The sequence below is a fragment of the Electrona antarctica genome, assembly GCF_951216825.1.
Source record: "Electrona antarctica genome assembly, chromosome: 18".
Lineage (NCBI taxonomy): Eukaryota > Metazoa > Chordata > Actinopteri > Myctophiformes > Myctophidae > Electrona > Electrona antarctica.
Window position 1 is genome coordinate 13,576,055 of NC_136799.1, and position 17,055 is coordinate 13,593,109.

The 17,055-nt window shown below is 45.1% G+C and overlaps 1 protein-coding gene across 1 annotated transcript in view; it reads left to right on the forward strand.

Annotated features, from left to right (window-relative positions):
• Positions 1–17,055, forward strand: part of LOC306941784 (trafficking protein particle complex subunit 12-like) — a gene marked incomplete at its 3' end in the record, with an annotated part of 40,602 nt that extends 23,547 nt beyond the window's left edge. Inside the window, exons 4-6 of the mRNA XM_079527427.1 lie at positions 12,320–12,433; positions 13,044–13,182; positions 16,976–17,055. Of these exons, the coding sequence (XP_079383553.1) occupies positions 12,320–12,433; positions 13,044–13,182; positions 16,976–17,055 (333 nt within the window). The remainder of the gene's footprint in view (positions 1–12,319; positions 12,434–13,043; positions 13,183–16,975) is intronic.

The following is a 17,055-nucleotide window of genomic DNA, read 5'->3' on the forward strand; positions in this document are numbered from 1 at the left end:
TAGTTGTGTAACTTGGTGGTGTTTGCGTGCATATTATATTGTGCGTCTTTACAAACACGTCTCGAAAGAAAGTTGACACGCTGGCTGATGCCGCAGTGGATGAGTGGGTTTGTGTTCCATCCATTCCAAATCTGAAAAAGAATGTAGAGATATGAGTAATTTTATGAAAGTTTTCAAAAACAAAGCTATACAGTCTACAGAGACGAACAAGTCGTATTGTTTTTTTTTGTTATAATGGTTAACTAATCCATATATTGTTATTTTTATTCAAATATACTTACTTACTTACTTACTCCTCTTCGTCCCCTATGGGACATAAGGCTTCAATGAGCGCTCTCCATTGCATCCGATCCCTGGCAGCATGGTGCGCCTCTCCCCAGGACAGGTTCATCTGTTCCAGCTCCTGCGTCACAGTTCTGCGCCAGGTGGTCTTGGGCCTCCCAGGTTTTCTTTTGCCTGGTGGTGTCCATCGTAAGGCTACCTTTGTGATGCAGTCCTGCGCCATCCTCAGTACATGTCCTAGGCTCCTAGCCATCTCAGGCGTCTGTGTGTAATGTCCTTTGTAATGCTCCGGCTCCCTGTTTGTTTGTACAGTTCATTGTTTGATATTTTATTCGGCCAAAAGATCTGACATATACGTCTGAGGCATCTGTTGTGGAACACTTCTATTCTCCTAGTGTCTGTTTTGACCACTCTCCAGCTCTCAGAACCATACAGCAGAACAGACTTGACATTGCTGTTGTATAGGAGCATCTTCGTTTTCTATCTATCTCTTCTTATTCAAATATAGGCCTAAACTAAACATCTGTGTTCAGATCTGTCACCCTGCTGGGGTCAAATCTGACCGCTATACTATTGTACGCATTTTGTGGGGGAAATGCACAAACGACACAGGTATTTGTGTCCAGCTGTCGCTATCGGAATCAAAACAATGGGATTCAGGTTGACAAAACAGTTTCCCATGGTAAAAGAAGTCAAAACTAAACCTCTGTCTGCCAGTAAAAATCCTCGTTCGTTCATCCCTCTGTTACTGTGGAAGTGTATTAATGGAACCAAAGGGACCCGTACAGGTCCCGTTGGTTCCATCTGTACACTCAGCGTTATTTAACACTGAGGATTGCACTGTGCAGCGCCGCCACAGACATTAGCAATCCCAACACGCTTCCTTAGCATAGCACCGCGCACTCAATTCCTCATTTAATATCGACGGCAATAAATCACCACGGTAATGCCTCCTCATTTGATTTGGTGGGATCTGATTAGGTCTTATTGCGGAGTCATTTGAGCCGAGCTAAATTATTAATCAGCCTGCTCCCGTATATCACTCAATAGTGCCCCCCTCCCCCTCTCTCTTCTGCCACCTTGTCCTCAGTTTTAATTTAAACCATTTACACGCGTGCGTGCGTGCGTGCGTGCGTGCGTGCGTGCGTGCGTGCGTGCGTGCGTGCGTGGACCCCCAGAAGAGAAGAATTGTGTTTTAAAACACACTTGTGTGGACTTCCGGTAGGCAGCTGAGTAAGATGGCAGCATAAACCCGCAGCTCCCGTGTATATAAGTTTAACCCCCGAATAATACAAGTATAAAACAAATTCAAAGACGTGATAAAAGAGATATGAGCGGGGGGAGGAAAACGAGAAGTACAAAGAACAAAATGCAGTCGGAAAAGACAACGGAACGCGACGATAAGAAGTTGGAAGGAGAGCAGCATGGCGAGGGCACGCCACCCCGAGACCTCGCTGGAGACCTACTCCATGGGATGAAGGATTTTATCACCAAAGAAATGACAGAACTAAAGAAAGAGATTACGGACATTTTTTCAAAATTCAAAGAAGAGTTTAAAAGAGACATGCGACAGGAGTTTACAAACTTCAAATTAGAAATAAATACCAAACTCGAAGCGATCAACAAGGAAGTACAAGAACAACAGAAAGAGGTGAGAGAGATGCAAGACCGAATAACAGAAACGGAGGCATGGAACGCGGAAGCCAAGGACGCGATTTTGTTGCTTCTGAACCAACAGAAAATAATGCAATCAAAGATAACAGATTTAGAGGCCAAGTCACGTAAAAACAACATCCGTATATTCAACGTGGCAGAATGTGCAACTGAAGACAACAATGTGACTGACTTTGTGAAGAATTTGTTACAACGAGAGCTCAAGTTGTCTGAGCATACAGATCTTGAAATACAAAGCTGTTATCGTGCGACCATACAGAAGCCCCCAGAAGGAGCCAATCCGAGGTCCATCGTGGTTAACTTCCTACAGTCCGAGACCAAAGAGAAGATACTTAAAGAAGCCTGGAAGGCGGACATTAAACTGGATGGAAAGAAGCTATCCTTCGACTATGATTTTCCAGTGGAAGTGCTTATGAAACGAAAATCTTATGCCGAAATCAAAAAAGTGTTAAAGCAAAACGGAGTGGGATTATCGACGCCCTTCACGAAAATGAAGATACGATGGGAGAATGGACCGAAGGTATATGACAACGCGCTGGAAGCAGCCCGAGACATGAGAACGAGAGGATTGGACGTCCAGGTGAGGGAGCCAGAGGCCACGGTGGAGGAAAGAATTAGAGGAGCGGCAGCTTAACAGTGGCAACGCGCTGGAAGGAAGGAGGGACTGGAGATGGGGGGGAGTGACGTGCTCTCGCCAGAAAATCGAGCCAGGGCTCTGAGGCGAGCGAAGCAGAGACTGCAGGAGTTCCGAAAATAAGATAACCAAATAAAATACTTCTCGTTTTAAATACAAATTGTCATGACGGGGGTAAGGGTTTGTGAGTGAATGTTGATTATGTTGGACTTTTTCTAGTAGGATGGAAAGATCCTTTGTAGGACCTTTCTTTCGCTAGTGAGGGGTCCTCCAACTAGTGGAGGCTATACCCCTCTCCCACCAACAGGGGTTTGGGGCAAGGGGAAGGAGCCCCTTTTGTTTTGGGAGTCTTTTTTTTTTGTCTTGTTTTGTAAAGTTGTGATTGTTGTATTTGCAGTGTGAGGGGGATACAAATGAGGGGAAAGAAAACCCAAGATGCAACGTAACGATTTAAGGGAGATGTCGTTAAATATTAATGGGTTAAATAGTCCAATTAAAAGATTTGTAATGAAGAAATTAACATACATTGAGATTGCAAGAGGATATTTTCACAGAAGATGGGAGAAATGGACTGAGTATAGATTTCAACAGGTCGACACTGATGATAATAATGGACATTCATGAATGGACTGGAATATCTAGGTTGCTTGTTAAAGTTGCTAATGATGAACAAGAACCCTTACAGTGTGTCTGCAATTCTATGTTTTTCTGCAAATAAAAATTAAGTTACAAAAAAAACACACTTGTGTGAAGTGAGGGGCGCCCATGGTGGAAGTTTCCTTGCCGTTGTCATCAATTCACCCTTTGTCAGCCTTCTGATTGGTCCCTGACTGACTAACCACCAGGCTCTTTCTGCCTTCTTCCGCCCTGGTTCCGCCTGGTTTATGTTGAATTGGCTAAAACATCATTTTTGGAAAAAACTAAAAACAAACACCTGTGATGTTCCTTTTTACCGACACCAAGTTTAAAATAAGAATTGAATGCACAGAATATCAAACTGAAAAACCTGTTATTTCAATGGTACTGGATGGAGAGAAAGGATTTTTGTCCAACCACAAAACGCAACCAATGGGTGCGAAGAGAGGCAGAACCACGGGCGGGACTTGACGAAGGGTGAATTGCTATTGGTAGTCATGGCTGCCAGTTCCCACCTGATGTTGTGTGGAAGTCCTGCAGGTGGTACTGAATAGCAGCTAGCTTGCGTAGCGTCTTCAGGCTAGGACTGATAGTCTATTATATACATATACAGGTCATTGTCTCCACCAGGCCGAAGGCATGGGGAGAGAGTATGTTTTGCACTCCGTCCGTGTGTCCGTCCGTCCTTCCTTCCTTCCGTCCGTCTGTCCGTTACCAGCTAATCTCCGGCCCAGTTGGCCCGATTCATGCCAAACTTTGCACACACACACCCTGGATGCCAACGACAAACCTCTGCCCCAAATATTCCTCAATGGCCTGTTATAGCGCCACCATGAGGCCGATTTAGGCAAAACACATTTCTGTAGATTACTCGTACACATTTTATCCATACATCACACAATTCAGTATACACTATCTCCATAGTCATGTGATCAACACGGATCTGCATCATTTCCCATCTTCCATCCTGATTGGCTAAGATTGGCTTCCAAAGCTCACATGATTGGTGCAATTTCCGTGAAATTATACACGCATTTCCACTGGGCCGAGGACGACATGCCACAATTCTTTTTCTAAATCAGCCTCACGGTGGTGCTATAACAGGGCAATTCCTGTTTTTCCCTATAACTGCATCGATCTGTATACAACTTATGTATGCGCACTCCCTAGAGGCCATGGAAAAACATTGTCCCTGCATCACTCCACATCTGCCAGTTATAGCGCCACCATGAGGCCGATTTCTGCAAAACACTTGTTTATGTTAGTCGCACAGATTTCATCCAAATCTCACGCAAATCGGTACACATGATCTCTGTAGTCATGTGATCAAGACGAGTCTGTTGGATTTCTCAGATTCTACACTGATTGGCTAAGATTGCCTTCCAAAGTTTTCAGGAGTGGCCCGTTTTGTACAAAATGCTGCACATGTCCTGCTCATCCAGAATTCTATCCTCAGAGATGCTATGAGTGATCTGGCTCTGCATTTCCTCAATAAAATGAAGAAAATTGTTGCAAAAAACAAACAAACAAAAAAACTATTTACTAATTTACTAATTACTCCTAAACATTTTGCCAAACATCACACACACTCCTATCCTGAGTCCTCCTGATGGAGACCTGTGCCCAGAAGGGCACTTTTTCTAGTTGGTTGTGGATTCTTTGAATCACGCCATAAAGACAATGACAAAAGCCGCTGTGCCTTTGATGGCGATGTAATGACATACATTTCTAAATACACTACAGGTCCATTTGGTTACATTTAGTTCACTCTCCCAGTCAGTCACAAATGAAACATTTTACTGTGTAATAATGATGGAGCGCTGAGCATGGAAAAATTGTGTTGTAAGACCCAGAAAACGGTTCTGGTTCAGTGTTACACACGGTACAACAACTAAATAATATAAAGAAAAAATACGTATCACAATATGAGGTTCACGATACGATTTTTCATGATATTTTAAACACAAAATTATTTTCCAGACAAATTAATCATTTTTTTTAAATCATTTTTAAAATGATTTATCCCCCCCCCCCCCGAGCTTTTTTCACAATTTTTATTTAACTACATTGCAAAAATTAACTGTAACAACTGTAAACATGCTTTCTTGTTTAGAACCTAGCTCGAGTAAAAAAAGCTTTCTTTGATGGCATCTTAGGATAGATGTAGACCTATTTATCGATTAATATCGTCGGGATTCACGACGATAATCGATTAATATCAATATATATCGATATATGATATATCGTTACATGCCTAGTATGTAGTTTCTTTAACTTCAAACATGCGTGTGTGTGTAAGTTGACTGGTAACAGAATAACATGTCCTTAAAGCACTCTGTAAGCCACCATGATCATCGCCCCCCCCTCCTTTCCCTGACCATTTGATGTTGTTTCTTGTTTTATAAAGTGCACGGCAATTTGCATGCAGTGTTAAGTGCCAAGTGGGAAGTTGTTCTAAACGCATTCCCCTGAGACACACAAACAAACAAGCACACACACGTGCGCGAGTGTCACGTACCCATGCGCGAGCGAGCGTGCACGCGCGCGCGCGCGCGCACACACACACACACACACACACACACACACACACACACACACACACACACACACACGTGCGATTGCTCACAGGCTACACAGTAGTACACACAGTGGCACGCGCGCAAGAGCGAGTTTCACCGGAGGGCTCAGAGTGTGGTACAAATGTACACACTCTCAGAGTAACATTGTACAGTGTTGTAGGGCTGCGTTTATCTGGCCAGTGGACCTGCAACCCTCCCGGGACACAGGCTTTGTTGCGCCTCTAACCACCGCCTCTTTCCACTTTAAATACTGCCTACACTCCAATCCTACTCACATCTTCCCTCCTATGCTGTCCGTCGCCGCAGCGTTTCGGACAGATGGGCTTTTTTGTTTAGTTTAGTTTAGTTTAGTTTAGTTTAGTTTAGTTTAGTTTGTCCTTCCCCATCTATGAGAGGAAAAGACAAGACAGATTATCAGCGAGTAAATAAGAGCGTCGTGCGGCACCATACAAAGTTATGTGTGTCAGGGGGGGGGGGGGGGGGGGGGGGTGGTACCGCATCGTTACGTAAGGTCTCCTCTGTTCACTTCTACTCTGCTGCTGGATACCAGTCTGTATCCTGGCAGAGCCTTACTGCATGCACTTCTCTCCTCACTTCTCCGCTTTTCTCCTCTCCTCACTTCTCCTCTCCTCTTTCTCCTCTCCTCACTTCTCCTCTCCTCACTTCTCCTCTTTCTCCTCTCCTCTTTTCTCTTCTCCTCTCCTCACTTCTCCTCTCCTCTTTCTCCTCTCATCACTTCTCCTCTCCTCTTTCTCCTCTCCTCTTTCTCCTCTCCTCACTTCTCCTCTCCTCACTTCTCCTCTCCTCTTTCTCCTCTCATCACTTCTCCTCTCCTCACTTCTCCTCTCCTCTTTCTCTCCTCTCCTCTCCTCACTTCTCCTCTATTCTTTCTCCTCTCCTCACTTCTCCTCTCCTCTTTCTCCTCTCCTCACTTCTCCTCTCCTCTTTCTCTCCTCTCCTCTCCTCACTTCTCCTCTATTCTTTCTCCTCTCCTCACTTCTCCTCTCCTCTTTCTCCTCTCCTCACTTCTCCTCTCCTCTTTCTCCTCTCATCACTTCTCCTCTCCTCTCCTCTTTCTCCTCTCCTCTTTCTCCTCTCCTCACTTCTCCTCTCCTCACTTCTCCTCTCCTCTTTTCTCTTCTCCTCTTTCTCCTCTCCTCTATTCTTTCTCCTCTCCTCACTTCTCCTCTCCTCTTTCTCCTCTCCTCACTTCTCCTCTCCTCTTTCTCCTCTCCTCACTTCTCCTCTCCTCTTTCTCCTCTCATCACTTCTCCTCTCCTCTTTCTCCTCTCCTCTTTCTCCTCTCCTCACTTCTCCTCTCCTCTTTCTCCTCTCATCACTTCTCCTCTCCTCACTTCTCCTCTCCTCTTTCTCTCCTCTCCTCTCCTCACTTCTCCTCTATTCTTTCTCCTCTCCTCACTTCTCCTCTCCTCTTTCTCCTCTCCTCACTTCTCCTCTCCTCTTTCTCCTCTCATCACTTCTCCTCTCCTCTTTCTCCTCTCCTCTTTCTCCTCTCATCACTTCTCCTCTCCTCTTTCTCCTCTCCTCTTTCTCCTCTCCTCTCCTCTTTCTCCTCTCCTCACTTCTCCTCTCCTCTTTCTCCTCTCCTCACTTCTCCTCTTTCTCCTCTCCTCTTTTCTCTTCTCCTCTTTCTCCTCTCCTCTTTTCTCTTCTCCTCTTTTCTCTTCTCATCTTTTCTCCTTTCCTCAACTTTCTCCCATCCTTTGATTGATGGAATACTTTGCAAAAAAGTACAGTGGTACGACACTACAATGATGCTAAAAGGATAACATAAAAAGCCCAGAGGGCTTGTTTCCATTGTGGTCCTCACCTGAACTCTCTCCTCTCTTCTCCCTTGAGTTATTGTTCTTTTTCTCTACACATTCCTCGTACAGCACCCCCCTTAAACATCTGCGCCTGTGTGTGTGTGACTGAACATGATACAGTGTGCGTGGGTGTGCGTGTGTGTGTGCGTGTGTGGGCGTGCATGTAAATGCAGCTACTATACACAACTGCGGACATACAGTGCCCCCATAGACGTGCCCTCTCCACAGTCCACACTGCTCTCTCTATCAGTCTCACATACACATGCACAGATTGCGCACACACACAAACACATACGCACGATTATACACACACACCTGCCTCCTAATACCCTGTGGCTGCAGCGGCCCACTGTAGTGTGCGTGTGCGTGCACGTGCGTGCGAGTGGCTGCAGCTGCTTTCGGCCATCCGGGCTGCCTCCTCGTTTTCAGCTTCATTTCCTTCTCTAATGAAGATTCAGAGGCACCACAGCTACTGGGCTCAGGACAGGATGGGGAGGGGTTAGTAGAGGAGAGAGGGGAAGAGAGGAGAAACGGGGGAGGTCGAGAGGAGGAGGAGGAGGGGAAAGCAGAGATGGAGGAGCAAGGTGGAACCGATGGAGATGACACGGGGGGGGGGGGACATCTAATTGGGAGCACAGTCAAATCCGGAGCTCTAAAGCCTCAGTTATACTTGGTTGCGTGCCGGTGTCGCGCTCAATAAATAGCAGATCTACAAGATCTATGAGCTCACAACACGTCACATCCGTGGCGCGTTGTGAGCTTGTACACCTGCTATTTACGGTATAAATCAGGCTTTAGTTGGAGAGTGTATGGTACGCCATTTGTACACTTGAATGAGTCAAAGCGAAACACGCAGGCTTTTAACTGTGTAGTTGGACGTGTACATGACAGAGGGGAGATTGACCATCAAAATTGTTTATTCATTATTTATTTTTAGGCATAAAATCCTAATGGTCTAAGATATTTTCATAAAAAGCCTAAGGTTAAAGCCTCGATTTGTGACTCCTTCACCTGGTTGGCAGTGTGTAGAACAGCAGGAACAGTAATGACTAAAACATCATCATTTTACATTGCTGTGTTAATTGTTTAAGAAACGGCGCTAGTGTGTGGGCCTGCATGGGGGCTCCTTTCACACCGTTTCTCAAATTGCCCATTAGAACACACAATGCTTCAGTGGTGAGATTGTATTCTGCCCGTGGATATCACAATGCCGTTTTCTGCTGGCCGGGCATGTCCAGTCCGTAAATGGACGCATGTGTGTCCACCACAGACAGACCCCCCCCCCCCCCACCACCACCACCACAGCTTAAACATTATAGTCAGAATCAGAAGACTTTATTGCCATGACATGTAAACATGTTAGGAATTTGGTTTGGTGGACAGCAGAGTGCAGTTACAACATCAGGACAAGTGCAAAACAGGACAAGAAAAACAACATTGTGCAAAGAATAGTGAATACATATAAAGTGCAGAGAGTTCAAGTGATCAGGTCAGTTCAGAGCACAAGTCAGTCCATTCCACTCTGAGTGGGGGTGGAGGGAGGATAGAGGGGGGTCAGGGGGGGCGGACACCAGCAGCGTTGAGGACCCGGATAGCCGTGGGGAAAAAGCTGTTTGAATGTATAGTAGATCATATAGTAAAATAAATGTTGTATTACATTGCCGATATTAATTCATCATCCGTTTCTTTTTTTCTTTCTTCTTTTTTGTTTTGTTTAGTTTACAATGCAGTCCAATCCCACATGAGCAAACTTTCAGTTGAGACAAACCACTTTTCTCTTGAAGGTAGCTGTGCTCTCATTCTGTGTTTTTCAGTGGGAACTAATTGGAAACTTGTAAAACTATAATACGCTTTTTTCAGGGTAGCTGCTGGCCCCGTCACTGAGAGACTGAGAGCACAACGGCGGTTCAAAGGAACAGACTAGGAGAGCAGAGAGCGATGGCCAAAGGGAGGGGTGGAAGAAAGAGAGGGTGCAAAGGGTGCAGATCTAAGCAAGAAATAAGCAACCAGGTCTCTATAAACAACCCACAAAAAAGTGACTAGGCCGCATGATCATGCATACAAGCGGCTCCCCAAGGAAAGTGAGATAATTTAGCCTCAAGGTCACTTTTAACCCACACGATTTTTCAAAAATAGCAGGCGCGCTACGAGCTTGTAGATATGCTATTTTTCAATAGCTAAAGTATAACATAATGCTTAGTTAAAACACCAAAAGGGGTTCCCGTCCAGAATGGGTTAACTTGATACCTATGATACCTTGATGCCTACATCAGCTATTTTTTAAACAATCTCAAAATAAATTTTAGCAACACAAATCATATATAGGGGTTCCCACAACTTCCCAGCCCAAAGACTTTGTCGGTATTGTGAGGTTTGGACACTGCCTTTTTAGTTGTGGTGTGGTCCACTTGAGTTACAAGTTACAACTAAAGATGTCGATATTAACATAAAAATGTAATGTGGGGAAAATATCACTAACGTTTTTTATGTATTAGTTCAAGTCGAACTTGGAGTCGCTGAAGTCGTTCTATTTATTTTCCACACAGAATGATTACATTTGGAAAGCCTTGTTGTGCGGCGTCACGATACAATTGGGCACAATGTCTTCATTCAGGAGATGTGTGTGATGTTGTTGCCTGACATTAGTTTTGGACAGTCTTAAAAGCCTACTTATTTCAGTATCTGTTGATATCGGAATTGTAAATTACGAGTTGAATCGTATATGAAAATCGGATAAAAAGTAGTTAGAACCATTTTAAAGCAATAGATTTATTGTTATCTGACTACTAATTCAAGAGATGGCTGTCCTCAAACTCTCCTCACAACAACAAAATTGCCCCCTTCTCCTCAGTGGCTGGAGCAATTGATCTGAATTTGCACACAGGGATTGACCATTATATACACGAAATAGCGAAGCCCGTTTTTCACTTGCCCAAAATGTACGCTGTTTATTAGCGTTTTTATATCTAGTGCGGCTGCAGAGCTCATGTGCGATTGCTTCCCCATGTGCAATCACAGCATTGTGGCGGCACCTGTGTGGTGATTCTCTCTCTCTACGTGTGTGTGTGTGTGTGTGTGTGTGTGTGTGTGTGTGTGTGTGTGTGTGTGTGTGTGTGTGTGTGTGTGTGTGTGTGTGTGTGTGTGTGTGTGTGTGTGTGTGTGTGTGTGTGTGTGTGTGTGTGTGTGTGTGTGTGTGTGTGTGTGTGTGTGTGTGTGTGTGTGTGTGTGTGTGTGTGTGTGTGTGTGAAGCTGAGAAGCCAAGAGATGCCTGCATATATTACAGTCAAAGAAAAGGAGCACAGTGTGTGTGTGCGTGCGTGTGCGCAACTGAGTGGGTCAAAAGCTTCTCTCTGTGAATACAAAACCAATTCATTCACCTGAATGGTGCTATGCAATGCATGTCCACAGACGGGGGCATCACCCACAGTCTGCAAACACTTTCAGTGTGAAAATCCCCACGCGGGTATGGACTAGTCATTATAGTTAACAAAAACTGTTTAGAACGGGGAACGGGAGGAGGAATAGAGATAGGCTACGAGAGGGAGGGGGGGGGGCAGGAGTGGGAGGTTGAGAATTTCATGATGACTATCGTGACAGGTAGAGAGATGAACAGAATGAGTCTCTCTCTCTCTCTTCCCTACTGTCTCTCTATCCCGCTCCTAATTAGCTCCGTGGCTGTGATGAATGGCACAACACTTATAGGACCCCAATCGGCGGGCTGACCTTGTCATGTGGGTTGATGGGGTGGTGTGACTCTACACCCTGGTCCCCTCCACCCTCCTCCCTCTGCCCCCCGCTCAACTCCTACCACCTTCTGTGGAAGCAGATGCTGCTAATGTCTGTGTGCGTGTGCGCGTGCACCTTTGCACGTACTGTATGCATATACGAGCTTCGTCCTCTGGTTGCCATATCAGCTGGTCATGCACGCACCGTGTGTCGCTCACACATAAAACTCATGCACACACACACACACACACACACACACATACACATACACATACACACACACACACACACACACACACACACACACACAGTATGTGTTTGGACCCCTTTAGCTGTTTTTTTGTTTATTTAAAAGGATTCGTCTTACTGGGTCCTAAGACAATAATCTACGTTAATAATAAGAAAAACATTACATTCTCAATGTATTCTCAAATATCTAGTAAAGTATTTCACAAGTCATTTATCACATGAGAAAATAGTGAGGGAAAATGTGTCTAAGATTACTTTATTAGACTTTCTTTTTCAGTCTGCTACGATGTCAGTTAAAATCCTGAGTGTGAATGTAACTCTGAAAGTGTACAAGATGTATCCAAAAGGTCTTACTTGCGCACCTCATCCTAATATGGCTACTGTACTGTACTGTACTGTACTGTACTGTACTGTACTGTACTGTACTGTACTGTACTGTACTGTACTGTACTGTACTGTACTGTACTGTACTGTACTGTCCTGTCCCTCCTCTCTGGCCTGTGTGTGTCTGTGTCTGTGTATTAAGATGTGCAACAGTGACACTTGGTGGTGAACAAACGCTATAACGCTATTTTTGTGCTCGGGACAGACCCAGGGACAGACCCGGACCCAGGGACACACATAGCTGTCTACAGGAGTGGTTGCACCACTCAAAAAACACAAAAAGTTATGGAGATAAAACCATGTATATCCTTCCTCTCCCTCCCATTCAGAGCAGTAAGAACTGGCGCGCTGCAGTGGACCTGACAGGCCGGCTGCTGACAGCTCACAACCAGGGATATGGCAAGAGTGGCCAGCCCACGTCCCACACCACAGAATCACTGCAGGTACTGGACTGTGTGTGTGTGTGTGTGTGTGTGTGTGTGTGTGTGTGTGTGTGTGTGTGTGTGTGTGTGTGTGTGTGTGTGTGTGTGTGTGTGTGTGTGTGTGTGTGTGTGTGTGTGTGTGTGTGTGTGTGTGTGTGTGTGTGTGTGTGTGTGATTGTGCTGGTTAGCGCGAGTCTGACATTCAGCCTAGTGCCTTCTTGCGTGTGGGTGTGCATTTGGGGAATACAGAGTCATGCCCGACATGCCGCACGCGCGCGTGTGTGAGAAAGAAGCTGAGAAGCCAAGAGATGCCTGCATATATTACAGTCAAAGAAAAGAAGCACGCACGGATTGCACACACACACACACACACACACTGTATGACAGACAGAGGGCAGTACTTCCCAGAGAGAACAACAGCTGTGACCAGAGGAGATAGGAGATACGCTTGATCACTCTCCTTGCTCTCTCTCTCTCTCTCTCTCTCTCTCTCTCTCTTTTCATCTATACTTTATCTATTCTCTCTCCTCTCACCAGTGTATTGGATCAATGTCAGATGAGGCATAATTTGAAAGTACTTGTGTGTTTTTAACTGTGCACTAACGTGTGTGCGTGTTGCACATCTTTCCAGCTGTGGTTTGTGCGTCTGGCGCTGCTGACCAAGCTGAACCTATTCCAGAACGCCGACCTGGAAATGGAGCCGTTCGGTAACATGGATCAACCAGATCTGTACTACGAATACTACCCTGCTGTTTACCCTGGCAGAAGAGGTACACGCACGCACGCACGCACGCACGCACGCACGCACGCACGCACGCACACACACACACACACACACACACACACACACACACACACACACACACACACACACACACACACACACACACACACACACACACACACACACACACACACACACACACACACACACACACACGCGCACACACACAGAGAGAGAGGTTTATATTAGTATACGTGTGAGGGCATCAACATTTTTTAATGGTATTTTCACTTTTCGTTTGGAAAGAAAAAACTGTTCTGTGGAGCGATCAACATCTAAAGATGTTGTCTTGTATGAGTTGACTGTAGCTCAGGGGTCGGCAACAAGTGCCGTGCTTTTATTTTCTTGAACGTCAGTGTGACAAATCAACTTTACTTTTAATTATAACACCACATACAAAACATTTGAAGAAAAATGTCCTTATGCACACCTACGGAGGGACAGGTACGTCGGAGCAATGCACTGCAACAGTAGGAAAGAGGGGAGTCCCGCACACTGTCTTCACTTACAGAACTTTTATTAATGCAACGTTTCGATCAATCAATGCCTGGTGAAGGTCCGACCGACCGGAATTGACCACTGGGGACCCCCCAGTTTGGAAACCACTGGTGTTGAGAGACGGGGAACACAGACAGTGAGAGTGTCATTCAGCAACATGGTCCATTCAGCAACATGGTCCATTCAGCAACATGGTCCATTCAGCAACATGGTCCATTCAGCAACATGGTCCATTCAGCAACATGGTCCATTCAGCAACATGGTCCATTCAGCAACATGGTCCATTCAGCAACATGGTCCATTCAGCAACACGGTCCATTCAGCAACATGGTCCATTCAGCAACCACTGGTCCATTCAGCAACATGGTCCATTCAGCAACATGGTCCATTCAGCAACATGGTCCATTCAGCAACATGGACCATTCAGCAACATGGTCCATTCAGCAACATGGTCCATTCAGCAACATGGTCCAGCTGGGAATGGAGCCTGGAACTCGGTCTGTGGTATCACCCCATCAGATATTCTTTGCATTTCCTTTCGAGTGTCAATGGGAAAAAAAAGTTATCCATGAGGCCTTGCATGAGTTATGTGCATGGTCATTGAATTCATTTCACTGACACATCCGTGTCAGTCAATACTAAAAACTTCTCCATCCACACAGCCCATTCTAATTAATGATCAATGGCTCTTGACACTTGCTCTAAACTGTAGCCTAATATAACTTTCATTCTGACTGCATGGCTGCTGCTGTGACACTTGAGTCTCTGCATTGGGATTAAATGGTGCATGTTAAGTAACTTCAGTGCTTGATAATAAGCATTTATCATTAATTTGAACCAGATGTGTGGAGCGTCATCTTGTAGGTACATCTAAGTATAGGCACACTAATGTGACCCTTTTTTGGCCAGATTGCCCACTACTGTACAGTACAAATATGACAATGACAACAAACCACCAAAACAGCCAAATAAAATAAAGATATTCAGGAATGTTTATCAGTGGAATCCTGCACATTTGGTACATAAAGTTTACACTAACATGCCAAGCTAGGCATCTATCTAGTTGGTGAGCTTGTAGACTACTGGTTCTGAAACTTTTTCAGGTCAAGGACCCTCAAATTGATATTGTATTTGACCGTGGACCACCCCATTTAAAAAAATACTTCATGCCAGGGAGCCCCAGAGGAGAGGGCGAAGGGCGGCATGAAATTACCTACTGTGAGCTTGTACATCTGCAATTTGTGTTTGCCCCAATGTATAAAATATGGGGGTTAAAACGATTGTGATGCTGTATTAACAAATTGTGCTGCTACTACTCATTTCATGTTTGAAAGCTTCTGTAGGATATACTGTATATACACGAGCATTATGAATCCCATTCCTCAATGTGCCGTAAAGCTACGACGAACGCTATAGCGCTGTGGTTCAAGAATATGCCTCTTCCTGCGCTTGAACTGAACCTATATTACCCACCTCCTTTATTACCCACCAGCACACCGCCGCACCACAGCTGGCCTATTAAATATTAACAGGAGAAAGTTGTGCAACCTCAGGAGCTTAACCCATTTTCACCTAAGATCAGATTCTAAAAATGTCTTCTACATCCTGACAGTTTTCTGAAAAAGCTATGTTTCTATGTCAGTCGTTCTTCGATTTTTCAAAAATAGCAGACCTACAAGCTCGTAGCGCGCCACTCGGTGGCGCGCTACGAGCTTGTAGATCTGCTATTTTTCAATAGCTAAAGCATAACGTAATGCTAACACCAAAAGGTGTTGCCGCCCAAAATGGGTTAATGTGAGACGGCACCATTGAGAAAGTACCAACAACTCTACTTGTCTCCGGCACCACTACTTTGGTTTAGTTTTTTTTTTTTTTACACTGCATGAATTGTTCTCTAATGTATTCCCATTGCTTTTGGATCCACCATACCCCTAGGGCTACCACAGTGAAGGCAAGGCGCGCACACACACAGACGCATGCAGTGGAAGTTTGCACCGCAGCTACTTGTAAGGCGAAGGCAACCGATTGAATTTTCCTTTGCTCAATATTAAATGCTTTGTGCCCTCCTACTGTAAGGTGCCCGCAGACAAACTGGCACGAGTTATAAGCCTAGTCTGGGCATCAAAAGCAGTTAACGTTTTTTTGGCTGGGCCCGATGCGCCCGCCGCATCGACTATCTATTATCCATGATCGCACCGGTGGAATGGCTTGAGACGCAGGGGGCGTGCGCCCAATGTGTGAGCACTGGCTGAGCACTTGGAGGAAAACGGTACAATGAAAACATACAAAACAGTTCAATAAAAGTGGTGTCAAAGTTTGACAAGTTGTGACTCCGTTCACCTAGTGCAGTGGTTCTCAAAGTGGGGTCTGTCTGGAGACCCCCAGGGGTCCTTGGGGTGGGTGTTCCTGGGGCTCCCCAGCATCACAATCATTTTAACCACTTTATCCATATTTTATACTTTGTCTATTGAAAAATAGCAGATGTACAAACTCACAGCACGGCATGTAAAATCGTAAAAAATTGGAGAGTTATGAGTTATATCACGTGTTGTGTCAATTAAGGGGCTTCACTGGACCCTGGCAAATCAATAAATTACACTTTGACGATTGCGCGTGCAATTGCCAAGGTTAAATAAGGTGGTGCCATGGTCAAACGCCAAGTGTAAGACTGAGCTTTGATGCCAGTCAGGCTCCTTTTTTGAAAAGCAGCCCGGCCTGTTTTTTTTTTTTTTTTGACAGTCTGGATGAAAGAAGGGCCGACCTCTGAACGCCCTGAGTGTCGACTGGTTTGATGTCAACCACAAAGAGGGAGACGAGGAGAGAGAGGGAAATGAATACGGAGAGAGAGAGACGAGGGAGGGAGACCAATGGCCCTGTTTCCGTCAGTGCCTTACCCCTTATTCCTAAACTTTTGACTATTTTGGAGAAATAATTGAAATTGTTCAACTAGCCGATCTACACCGACACGTGAGCTTATAGATCGTCTATTTGAACTTTTCATATTTTTTAGGGATAAGGGATAGGGCCCATATTTATTTCAACTGTACACTCTCAGAGGCACAGACTTCTCACACAATGACACACTGATGATGATCGGCACAATGATAGAACCGCAGAATTTTTGATTAATTACTAACTGTTTAGTTTAATTGATTAATGTCTTAACGATGATTAACTATTAACATCCCTAGTCGCATCTTTGGTCGGTTGCCGACCTCGGTAGCCGTCGATATCCGTGTGGTAGTGGTGAGTGAGTACTCCACTGTATAATGGATCTGTAGTCTGCTCGTCATGTTTCAGGGCTGACTACTGGTTTCAGCCCAAACTGGTGGGTCTGGTGGGACTGCTGGTGTGTCCATAG